Genomic DNA, 12,222 nt, shown 5'->3' on the forward strand with positions numbered 1-12,222 from the left:
GAGGGGACCAGTGGGACGTCAGTGCAGCCCACCTCAGTGGGAGGCTCACAGGGCAGATTGTTGGGTCACTGTTGGACATGAGATATTACAGAGTTATGTGAACCTTAAGATGCATCTTATATGGTCTTGTCTTCTATTCTCTTGTCCCAGGCACAATAAATAATCCTGTTTGTTTCACAGACATGCAGAATCAAGCCCACCATAAAAATCTGTTCCACGGATTTCTGTTAAAGCTCAACAAATGCATTTTTAGTTAGAGATAATATACAGCATTACAAATGGATCTCATTAATTCTAAGTGACTGGATGCTTGGGCTCTGTAGTTATTGTGCCTGCCAGTACCACTGCCAAAGATAGAAGCATGCGGGTAGTATTAAATAGGATACAACATGAAAGAAAAAGTAAATTTAATATCAGGTTTACGCCCTTGTAAACATTACAGCCTACAGTTATGGGATAAGAAAGGGAAGAAGTAGTGTTCAGGTAATCTGTTTAGGTAAAGCAAGCCTTTCCTAGGATCTTAGATGATTCATTTATTCTTGTGCCTTATTTCTGCAGTTGAAAAATGAGCATAATTTTAAATATATGTCTTAATCCTGTCAGAAGCCTTTGCAAAGCCCTGTAGGATCTTCAGGTTCACTATCAATATAAATCGTATCATTGCTTGGATCCAGGTTTTATAATTTTCTCCTTTTTCAAGTTTCCTTTTGTTGGTGGTTGTTCCTAACTAAGGTCAAATCCTTATCTCATATACTTGCAGGTAAATAAGGAAATATTACTGAATTCAATGACGTTATAATGTATTAAATTTCTCACTAAAGCGTCTAGCTCTAATCCTTGAAGTCTCTGCTGATTGTTTCATGCAACATATGGCACTGGAGACTGGTTATACTCCCCTTCTGGAGACTGGATTTCTCCTCTGAAAACCCAAGCACATATTAGATATCTCACCTATATTGCCTAATATGATAATTGTGCCTCCCTCCATTTATACTCTCTTTAGCAATGTGGTCCTTGCTTTCTTTGGAATTCTTTTCCTCCCCATGCATTCTCAAATCTTTTTCCTGGTCCGTACCATGAGCCGTCCCTTTTATTTACTGGCTGCCATTACCAATTGCCACTCCAAAGCTTTGCACATCTTTTTCCATGCTTATCTGCATTAAACTGCAATTTGTCACTTCTTCTGGCTTGGCTTAAATAATGTAAATCCTTCTTATCTGATTGCATCGCTACTCATTATTTATGGTGCTATGCCATACACTGTTATGTGCAGACTGCGGAATCTTCTTTTGTATGCAGTCATGGAGATCATCTTTATAAATAATGGAAAAGCTTACAATTGTGATTATACATCTTCCGTGCAATACCTGTATATCCTTTGTTTCTCTAGCACTGAAAAGACATCTCAAAGACATGCGTAAAGGAAACTTTGTCTTTTATCTGCATTCTTTCCATAGAAATTCTTGTTTCCTTAGACAAAAAAAACAGAGCGCCTTGTTCATCTGGGAGTTCCTGTTCTCCTGAGAATGTATAATGCAAAGCCCTTGGTGCCACCCATTCTCTAATTAGAGATGAGATGACCTGCCTGCTTAAACTTACCAAGCCTCATCCTGTGCACCTTTTTCACAGCTTCACAAAAAGGGAAACTGGGGCTCTTAGAAGTAATAGAGCAGACATAATTATCAATGAGCATGCTTGTGATATTGCTACTGTTGATATTGCTACTGCTTTCTATCAACACCAGTCCCTGTGGCAGCCGAAGCAGTACAGTCATGTTTTGCTGGAAGGGCAGGTTTCTGAGAGGAAACTTTGAATGAGTGAAGCAAAGTTCTCTTTAGTCTTTCTGCACTGCGGCACGGTGTGAGCATGGCCTATCAGAAAGAGCCAGGTAACTTGCCACTGCCGGCTCCCTCCTCCTCGGGGGCTGATGGCAACCCTGTGTAGGCAGCAAGAACGACTACAGCCTTGTCATCAATCACGAGAGCAGAGAAGTTCCTTTAGGGAGGCTTGCCTCGGTGGTGCCGCAAATGTGTTTGCTGGGTTTTGTGGATCCATCTGTAGGGTCTGTAGATACCAAGCCAGGCTGGAATATAAACAGAGCAACATATGGCACACCACATGCTTGGGAGGCCACTACTGCACCACCTGAGTTTCTTGTATTTAACTTAAAGAATGGAAAACGTGGCCAAGCTGTGCAATGCTCTGTGGCTGGGACTATGTAGTAGTTTAATCCTGGTAAGCAGCTCAGCCCCACACAGTTGCTCGCTCGCTCCCCCCCAGTGGGATGTGGAAGAGAATCGGAAGGGTAAAAGTGAAAACTCGTGCGTTGAGATAAAGACAGTTTACTAGAAAAACCAAAAGGTGCGTGCACAAGTAAAGCAAAACAAGGAATTCGTTCACTACTTCCCATCGGCAGGCAGGTGTTCAGCCATCTCCAGGAAACAGGGCTCCATTGCATGTAACAGTTATTTGGGAAGACAAGCGCCATCACTCCGAACATCCCCCCCTTCCTCCTTCTTACCCCAGCTTTATATGCTGAGCATGACGTCATATGGTATGGAATATCCCTTTGGTCAGTTGGGGTCAGCTGTCCCAGCTGTGTCCCCTCCCAACTTCTTGTGCACCCCCAGCCCACTCGCTGGTGGGGTGGGGTGAGAAGCAGAAAAGGCCTTGGCTCTGTGTAAGCACTGCTCAGCAGTAACGAAAACATCTCTGTGTTATCAACACTGTTTTCAACACAAATCCAAAGCATAGCCCCATACCAGCTACTATGAAAAAAATTAGCTATCCCAGCTAAAACCAGTACAGACTATAAAGGAAATTAAACCGGAGCAGGAAATGTTCCTAGGCACTGACACTCAATCATCCATACTCCTGCATTGTTAACAAGGTCCTTGGCATGGTTTTGGACCATTACACTGCTCTCCCAAATGATTCCAGGCACAGTTTTTAAATTAGCATGGGCAAAGGACCATCTTGGCAGACCACTGGATACTGCCACACCATAGCAAAGGATGAGAATTACAGGGAAGGATGTTTACTAGATAGATACTTTCTCTCTAAATACCCTTTTGAAAAAGTTGTATTAAGTAGAAAAAAGGAAGGGGGGAAACTCTCTGTTCTAAAAGGTCACTGAAGTGAAGCAAAATATCTGTTTTATTTTAAAAAATAAAGAGATCTGACACCAAGGAAATGAGGAGATCTTGAAATTCATGGCAGCCAACTGTACTTGCTACTCAGCGCAGAAAAATAAATTCTTATCAGAGTGAGAGAAGCAGAGCAAATTTTTGCAGTAGTGCATTAGAGGCCTAAGTAAGGCATCTGCTGACTATACCAGCAGGTGCATTCTTAGATATCTGCAGATCCACTGCAGGGAAGACAAGAGTTGCCAGCTGATCCCATGTTGTTCATGCTGGGATTGTCGAAGGCTGTTTTGGTTTGTTCAGTTCTTATGAAAATGCCACTAACAGTGATGTTTAAAGACATTCTCCAAAAAAAAAAAAAAGCTGAAATTTCATCCCCTACACATGAGTTGAGTTAGGCTGTTGTTGGCACTGTCATAGATGCAGGTATGCTTCTGTGGATGCATGTGCAGGTATGTGGAGAATGTCAGAAGCTGGGAAAGATCTTCCTCCTGCTTGAGGCAACACGCAGACTGCCCCAGCTATGCAGGTCTGAAATGCAGGCTTCCCTCAAAGAGATCAGAAGGAAGCAAAAGGAAAACCGGGAACACAGTCTGTTTGTTGCATGTGGGGAAACTTAGGGAAAGGTTGTTTCCATAACAAGATGGTCCTCGTGTCCCTTTTATTATTTATTTTTTTAAAGAACAGAAAAAAGTTGCAGTGCTCTATGTTAATCTAGTAAATGCTGAAGTAGCAATGTGACAGCTGAGGGACTGGGCTGATATACATGCTGGTTTCAGACAGTGTTGGTGCTCAGCACTGTCTTTCAACTGTACCAAATTACAGTGACAAAACTCAAAACTACAGCTGACACAAACAAGACAAGAGGTCACTGAGCCGTGCCCTGTGACCTGAGCATATTTCATACCAGATTTTACTGAATTTACTAATAAAGTTCCATCATCCAATTGAAAAAGGATACAATCCTGATAAGGGCAAGTTCTTTGAATAATATGATTGGTGTTTGGGTACAGTACACTTCCACTACTTCCCATTATTGCTACAAGTGCAAATTGGTTTAACTGCTGTACAGGATGGGGTTGATGAGCTGGTAAAGTTTTAGCAATTACACAAGAAAGAAACAGGGGGATAGTCATAAAAAAGAGGAGACCTGCGAGCCCTAATGGTATTGCTTTTTCAATTGTTTTCACTGCTTTTCCAAAGCAGCAGTAGCCATAACAGCCATTTCCACAAAGGACATGAACGATCAGGCCTGAGCGTTTTCTAATTTGTGCTAAAGCGAAGCACTGAAGCCTACAAGAGTTACCTTTGTGAAAACAGAAAGAGAGCACAATGAGGTCTGTTTACACATGCTTCCTGACCAGCTTACACTGGCATAATTTACCAGAGGTTGGGGGTTTTTTTTTGTTTTGTTTTTTTTTTTTTTCCCCCAAAACTGACCAGGAGACTTCCATTAAAACAACGTCCACTCATACAATTCTGTATTTGTCTCATTCTGGCACAGTCCATTTATCTTGACCTCCTAGATTTCATTTTAGCATGACCAGTTAATTGTCTCATGATCTGTAACAAAGATCCTTCAAAATGCTTAAAAGACTGTTTCCACACTCTGGGCACTACAGAAAGGCTTCTAGCTTTACATCCATCATGCAAAAGCATGTATGTGCATAAGTGTTTGAGATGTCGTAGATTTTCTTGTGCTGTAGTATTTTGTGGCTGGCTACAGCAAAAATGCATGCCTGCCACCATTATTTACAACTGTAACTGTGAGAAATTACAAAACCCACTCTTCATTAACCTCCAGTAAGGCTGTTCCTGCAGCCAGTGATTGCCATTACATTGATGGAGTGCTAATACAGCTCAATAGCCCCGGCTGGCCTGTTTTGCCCGTGACTGCACCGCAGCTCCTGCCTCCCACCACTACCCAGCACACGTCCAGCAGAAGCTGCTCAAATGATTGATGAGAAAAGCAGCTCATAAAGGCAAGCAGAGTGCCCAAAGCAACAGCTGTCTAGCCCTGTCCCTGCAGTAATTAGATGAATGAACCCCAAACGAAATCTTACAGGCAAGAGTAGAAGGAAGTGATAATATCCCCAGTGTCAATCTCAGATTGCTTGTGTTGCCTCATTCCAGCCTCTGTTTGTAGTTCTTCGTGTTTGATACAGATTTGACGCAGCTTACCTCTCCCACCTTCCGTGCTCTTTTCACTGCTGGTCCTCCAGACAGAGGCGGACACAGGAGTCACGGGAGTGTCAGTGGCTGGGGCTGGACTCTTGTTTTCTTTTTTTTCCTATGGCACCAGTCCTACTTTGCAGAGCATGCTGAATCTTTGTCCTTCTCCACAGAGTAAGAACATAACAAAAGGTCCATGGTAGGTCACAAATCAAGTTGAGCTGGGGAAAAATCCTGCCATTAGCAAATTCCCTCTTCAAGAAATAGTTGATGTGTATATAGGGATGCACTAGATAAAAAAGGAGAAGGCAAAGGAACATGGTTCAGGCAGCTGAAATTGTAATACAGCTGATTAAAAGGTCTGTGCTTATTTTTACCTTACAGAAGCATAGTGATATTACAGCAATTCCCCTATATCTTCCCTTGATGCTACTGAATGGTACCCATGAAGGAACTCTTCAGTGCCAATAATTACAATTTAGAGAGAAATTTATGAAAAATGTGTATATATTACATTTTTATATATATCTTCAGAAAAATGTGTATACATTTTCTAAAAATAGTGTATAAAATTTAAATACACACACACATGTATGTATAAAATAAATACATATACAAAAATACAAAGAAACCTTGCTGGGGAAACCTAAACAGTGCAGTTCTGATTGCGCTTTCGTTTGTGGCATTGCACATCGGGAATAATATTGTGAAATTCAATGACTGTAAAAGTCATTCAAGAACAGAACAAATCTTTGTAGGCAGGAACTGCAATCCAGAGAAGCAAATGGGGGTCCTGTTGGATTGAATAGTTGTCAAATGCAATCCTGTGACCTCACAGGAGAAAACACATTAAAAAATGCTTCCAGCATGAGCAGAATTAAGAGGTGAATTTATATCCTAGAAGAAGCACAATAATGATGCAGAGCAAGTGACCTTTTCTTTTATTCTCTCTCTCCACTCTTAAGCTGGGGTAATTCTTGCTGAGTTCAACCAGGTTTGCATGAGTGTAAAATTACATCAAAATTAGGCCCAGGTTGTTTGTTTTACCAACAGCACATGTCTCGAGACTGCTTTCATGTTTCCCCACAGAAACAGTCAGAGGTGCGTCTAAGGCTGGGCGCTGCCAAGACCTGATCACTGGGATTCAAATAAGAATTTCTGGCAGACTGAGTGGTCCCATTAATCACAAGTGGTATCTCTTAAACCCTTCAATTACAAGAGATTAGTGGGAAACTGTAGCATTGGACTAAAGGAGTAATGACACATAGGAAGTGAAGCAGAAAACCTGCTTTCTTCTTTTTACGGAGAAGTTTGGTTTACAGTTTATTTAAATATAAATTGCAAGCATAAAGTATTAGAGTTCTTAAACTTCACTGTTCAGTTAGTTTCAAATTAACCGTACTGTATTTCTGCCTTCCCCAGAGCAGCACTGTGATATTCAACCTGTCTGTTCCTTAAATTGAACTGAAGTCTTTTAAGTCCATTAAGTTCCTGTGCTATCCCCATAGCTGGCTGACTTACGTTCGCCCATCCTCGCACTGCCTCCCCCGTGGCGTGGATTGCCGGGGCCAGCGTGGACTCTGAGCCTCCCCCTGCTACCCCAGCTATAAATTGTACGAAGGACTGTGAAACGGCAGAGCAGGAGGCCGTGGTCTCCCAATGTTTCTACTGCTGTAGCTTAGGTGATTTACTCTTGTCATAACCACTGTTGGGAAATGCTTTGCACAAATCCTTGGGTTTAGGTTACATGCATAATAACGTTTAGTAATGGAGTGCCTACCTAATGGCAACTGCCAGTCCTTTGAGCCCGGTAATGTCTGAATGTACCCATATGCCTTGCAGTGAAGTAAGCTGTGACTCAGCCCATTGTACAGGTGGGGAGTGTGAAACACAGAGATTGTATCACTCTAGTTCACAATCGTACTGCATCTGTGCACAGCCGTTAGGAGGGGTCCTAGCTCCCCAGTCTCAGCCTGATTCCCAGACCACAAGCCTGCCTGTCTCCTCAGAAGATACATCGAGCTCAGACGTTTTAAAATCTGTTTTGGTCTGCCTAGGTTATCATGCCACAGTTCTGTATGCAGTTCTGAATCCCGATATGTGCTTCTCAGGGCTGAAGGTTGCCTGTTACTTGCCTGCTTGTTGGGTTTTCCTATAGTCACAGCTCCCACGGCATACAGTGGACATGTATTTTGCACAGCCAGGATCTAATTGTCTTCTCAATTAATGTAATGTAAATCAGGAGTACTTTGAAAGAGTTACACTGGTGTGAAACTGGCCTGGGAGTATACTCTAAGGTCTACAAATAACCAGATGAGTTCAAATAATCTATTGCTACTACTTGTGTTCAGTGTCCATCACACTCATGCACCTATCTTTATTTTTGTTTTGCTGAAGACTGTCACACAGATTTGTTTGTGCTACTGAATTTGGACCAGGGCCTGTGCTGCCCAGGAAGAGCATTTTTATTACGCTTACAGCAAAAAGAGTAACTTTAGACAGCCTACAATGTGGGCATCTACATCTCAGGTAATCATTTAAAATGCTTGCGGTGGTATAGAGAAAGCAAGAAGCAGTTGTGGAGTGCAACTCATCTTATTGGAAGGCAGGTCTATAAAACAGACTGTGGGAATTACATGCTAGAAGGGCCTGTTTCTCTCTCTTGTCCTCAAAGGGGTCAGACAGCTGGCTCGGATAGAAACAGCTCCTGCAGGATGGTCTTAACGGAGGTGAGAGGAATTATCCACGATAAGCGGTGCCAAGGGGCACAGACATCTTCATGCCAGCTGCAAACAAACTAGCTTCAGAGTAAGAAGTTGTCCAGCTATCAGGATACCCACATGTAATCAATATGATATTCCTCTGCCCTAACATACACGAACCATTAAGTCTCAAAACAAAAATCCCCAGTGCACAGGAAATACAAAGGTTCATGGCAATAGCAGTATTTTTCTTCAGAAATGTCTGTATTTGCCAGAGTTGGGGAGCCAAATGGTCAGAAAGTGTATGCTGTTAGACAACTCCTGGGACTTCTGAGATGAGCTTGTTTTTTATAGCGGTTCATTCAGTTTATCTGATGCTAGTAAATTTTTAGGATTTCAGTTAAATTGGTCTTTTACTCCAGGGAAAGAAAAACCTGATGCCTCAGCTTCTGTCACTATAGCTGTTGGAAGTTAGGAGGATTTGCAGTATTACTTCAGTAAGAAGTGACAGGTATTAATCTGATTTTGTGCAAACAGGTTTAAATCAGGACCCAAGCCAGTGGTATTATACTGTAACAAAACTGGTGTAGCTGAAGTTAAAACTGAATGCCCATACAGTTTGAGGCCAGACTAAGAAAGGACTCTTAGACTGCCTGTATATGAAGGGTTGTTAAATTTCACACTCTAGCCATTCTCCAAAACCCAAAGAAACTTAGCCCTAGGGTATTCAGTTAACTCTCCTTTGCACACAAGGATCAAGGATCTGGAGGACATGGATTCATAGCAGCCAAAAATAAACGTAAACTTACAGGGAAATAGTTTTCTAAAGCAGAGCAAGTTTTTTATTTAAAGTACTTGAAGAATAGCATTTATTTTGGTTTCCAGCAGATCAGCCTAATGCTTTTGATATTGGCATCTGTTTAAATATGTGGGACACTGTAGAAAAAGCCAAAGGCATCCAATGTTGAAAACAGGAAAACAGATCAAGACTGATATTGCTCTTTGTTTTCTTGCTCCTCTAGGATTCAGCGTTGTACTCCCTCCCTTCCCTGCTAACTTGACGAGTGCCTCCCTTCTGAGTTTCCAGGAGACCTAGAGCTGGAATAAACATTCAAACCTTGCCTAGTTCATGTCGACTGACTGAGGGTGTTGGCTGCCTTTGTCCTCAATAGAAATCAGCTCTGCTTAGGGTTGGGTTTAGAAGAATGCCTTTGGCAAGATATTGGAAGTGGCTTTTTCCAGTTAGAGGTTAGGTTTCATAAGCAGCTCAGCTGAACAGTTGAGAAGAGAACCATTCACACCCAAGCAGTATTTTTCCTCTTTCCCTCAACTAATTGTGTAAAACTGAATCACGTGCACAGATTTGTGACCATTTCACCATCTAATGATAACTTGTTTTCCCAGGTTAAAACACGTGGAGTCAAATTACTACTTTGACTCACAGACATATAGAGAAGACATCTCAAAAATACTGAATAATCCCAATTCATCTCTGGTCTCATTCTGTTGTCTTCAAAGGAGTTGTGTCAAAAATTAATTTGCCCAGATTTTACCTCTCAAAGCAGCTGATTTATTTCCATGTGGGATGAGTTTAGGCCAGCATGAAATGAGATCTACATACAAAGAACACCATTCTCAATGAGGCCAACAGAAACTGCAGCCTCACCTAACTTTTAGGGCCACAACCTCCTCCCAGGGAGCATCTGCCATTCCAACAGCAGATGTGCTCCCACCCTGTGCTGAGGTGACCCTTTGTGGTCACTTGCATGCTAACCGTGGCAGAGTTCGATACAAGTGACATACACTTATGGAGTATTTAGATAAAAGTTCTGTCTGGTTGGTGCGGAAGTCAGTCTGCTCTACGACAAAGTGCGTGCAGGTGTGGCTAGAGGCAAGAGCTGGCAGAGAGGTGATGTTTGCCCTTCAGAGTTCAAGAACTCATGTATCTGCAGGTGGTGAATTTGGGGAGAACCAAAGCCAGACCAACTGTCATCAGTTTTACTTACATCTAAATTGCTTACCAACTGGGCTAAGGATGCAGTGTAGCCTCATTAAATCCATGAAGATGTATTTTTGTCTTAGGAATAACATCTTATTATGTAGCCATTTAATGAGTTGTGAGCTAACATGTTTTAACAAATCTTTTATCGCTTATTACATTCCACTCCCTTGACGATAATTTCAAAATCTGACTATTAAAACAAGGCTCTTTTCACAACTCTTTGATGATGACACTTAGAACTGAGCACTTCATCTGTTTGCATTTGGATTTGAATTGGAAAGGTGTAAATTACAGATCTGGCTTTTATGTGCTTGCTTTATTGATCAGACTACTTTGTAGAAACCACAGCAGTTCTGATAGCTTAGCAGTCTAGATTACCTTTCAGCTTTCTTAATTGGGCCACTGGGGTACAGTTAATTTTCAATTTATATTGAGAGTAAGACTAAGTGATGTAATACCTCATCATTGTACTTGAGTAACATCGACACTAAAACACCATGATGTACCTTGTAATTCTAAATACACAAGTTGCTTGTTGAAGTAGATGGATATGAGTTCTGGCTTTATTCACTGTGTATTTTAGGCCAAATTCTGCCTATAATAATTCCTGTGTCTTCACTGACTTCCACTGAGACACTAGCTACAGCAACCAAGTATGATTTGATTGAGTGTAATTGGAAAGTTCATTCAACATACCAGTCTAGAGCATCCAACAGACTAATCAAATGTGGTCATCTTTTTGTGTATTTGCTGACAGGTCAAAGTCATGGTGCGCATTTCTTCCACGCTTGCCAGAGACACGTCTGAGTCCAGCTCTTTCTTAAAAGTTGACCCCCGTAAGAAGCAAGTCACACTGTATGACCCATTGGCCTGTGGAGGTCAGAATGCTTTCCAGAAAAGAGGCAACCAGGTTCCACCCAAGATGTTTGCTTTCGATGCAGTTTTCCCCCAAGATTCATCACAGGTAGGCAACATATGATCAGAATAGTTATCTAAACAATAGCATGCACCAGAGCCAAATTCGTTTCTGCTGCAAGAGTAGTACTTTCAGCGGAGCTAGACCAGGGCTGAATTTGGTCCGCCAATGTCATTAATAATGAAATGAGTTTATTAAATTGTATCTCAATAATTGTGTGCTTTCTTTGTTCTTTACTGTAAATAATTGCTCCTAAAATTATATGTGCAATAAATGTGCTAAATGGTTCCTAGTAGGCAAATCCTTAATATCAACAAGTTATTGTATATTATAAAATCTTATTATTTGTATATTATATACAGCAATCTGATCAGAACTGTAGTTCTCTCATGCAGTCCTCTATTCATTAAGAAGTCAAGGATTATTTATACAGTGTTCTATTGTACAGTTTACAATAGGATGATGGGGATTTTAGTCTACAAATCTTTATTCATATGTATATATTCAGATTTCTTATTTTTATTAGACTACTTTGGTTTGATGAACTATATTACCCAAATGTCATGAGGAGGACAGTAGAAGAGTAAAGTAACATTGCAAAGTATAACTAGAAAACAGTACTGTGAGGCTGCTTCTGTACGCATAAACTAAACAGAGCTAGGACACAGGGCCAGCTAAAGCACTGTCATGTGATTGTATCATTAGGCCAGTCCCTGACCTAGTTCTGGTCCAGGCAGCTAGCACCTCCCAGACTAATGCCTGGTTGCAGTTCAGGGGCTGGCCTGTGAACAGTCACTTTCTTGGCCCGTTTTGTTTACTATTATAGAGGTAGTCTAGAAATACCCATGAACTAGGTGAATTTACATGATTTATTATCAAATGCGAAGCGCTTCACGTAAAAGCCTAAACTGCGAATTCTGATTTGGTTTCACCCACTATTGATAGGCAGTTGCTGCAGAAGCACTGTAACCATTCAGCCTGCTTGAACCATAAATCTAAGAACTCCCAGGGTAAATTTGTGTGTTGTACTTCTTAAAATACTGCTGCAGTCTTCAGGGTGGAGCCTACTGCTGCTAAAAGCTAAGAAGACTCATAATAATGTAGAGAAAAATTAGGAAATTTCACCTAACTAATACCAAAGAAGTTGTTTGTTCCCCGTACTTTACTTACCGACCTGCTAGTGGAATTGCATTCCATGAGTGGGCAAATAATAGAGCCTGTAAAAATTCCTCAGTATTTGATTGTTTTTTAATTAAAAATGTATTTTTAAAGTCCCCTAAATAGGCA

General features: G+C 41.3%; 1 protein-coding gene across 1 annotated transcript in view; it reads left to right on the forward strand.

The window, feature by feature from the left end:
- Positions 1-12,222, forward strand: part of KIF26B (kinesin family member 26B) — a 304,053-nt gene that overhangs the window by 228,803 nt on the left and 63,028 nt on the right. Inside the window, exon 6 of the mRNA XM_075146579.1 lies at positions 10,777-10,983. Coding sequence (XP_075002680.1) covers positions 10,777-10,983 — 207 coding nt within the window. The remainder of the gene's footprint in view (positions 1-10,776; positions 10,984-12,222) is intronic.

The sequence above is a fragment of the Calonectris borealis genome, chromosome 3, assembly GCF_964195595.1.
Source record: "Calonectris borealis chromosome 3, bCalBor7.hap1.2, whole genome shotgun sequence".
Taxonomy (NCBI): domain Eukaryota; kingdom Metazoa; phylum Chordata; class Aves; order Procellariiformes; family Procellariidae; genus Calonectris; species Calonectris borealis.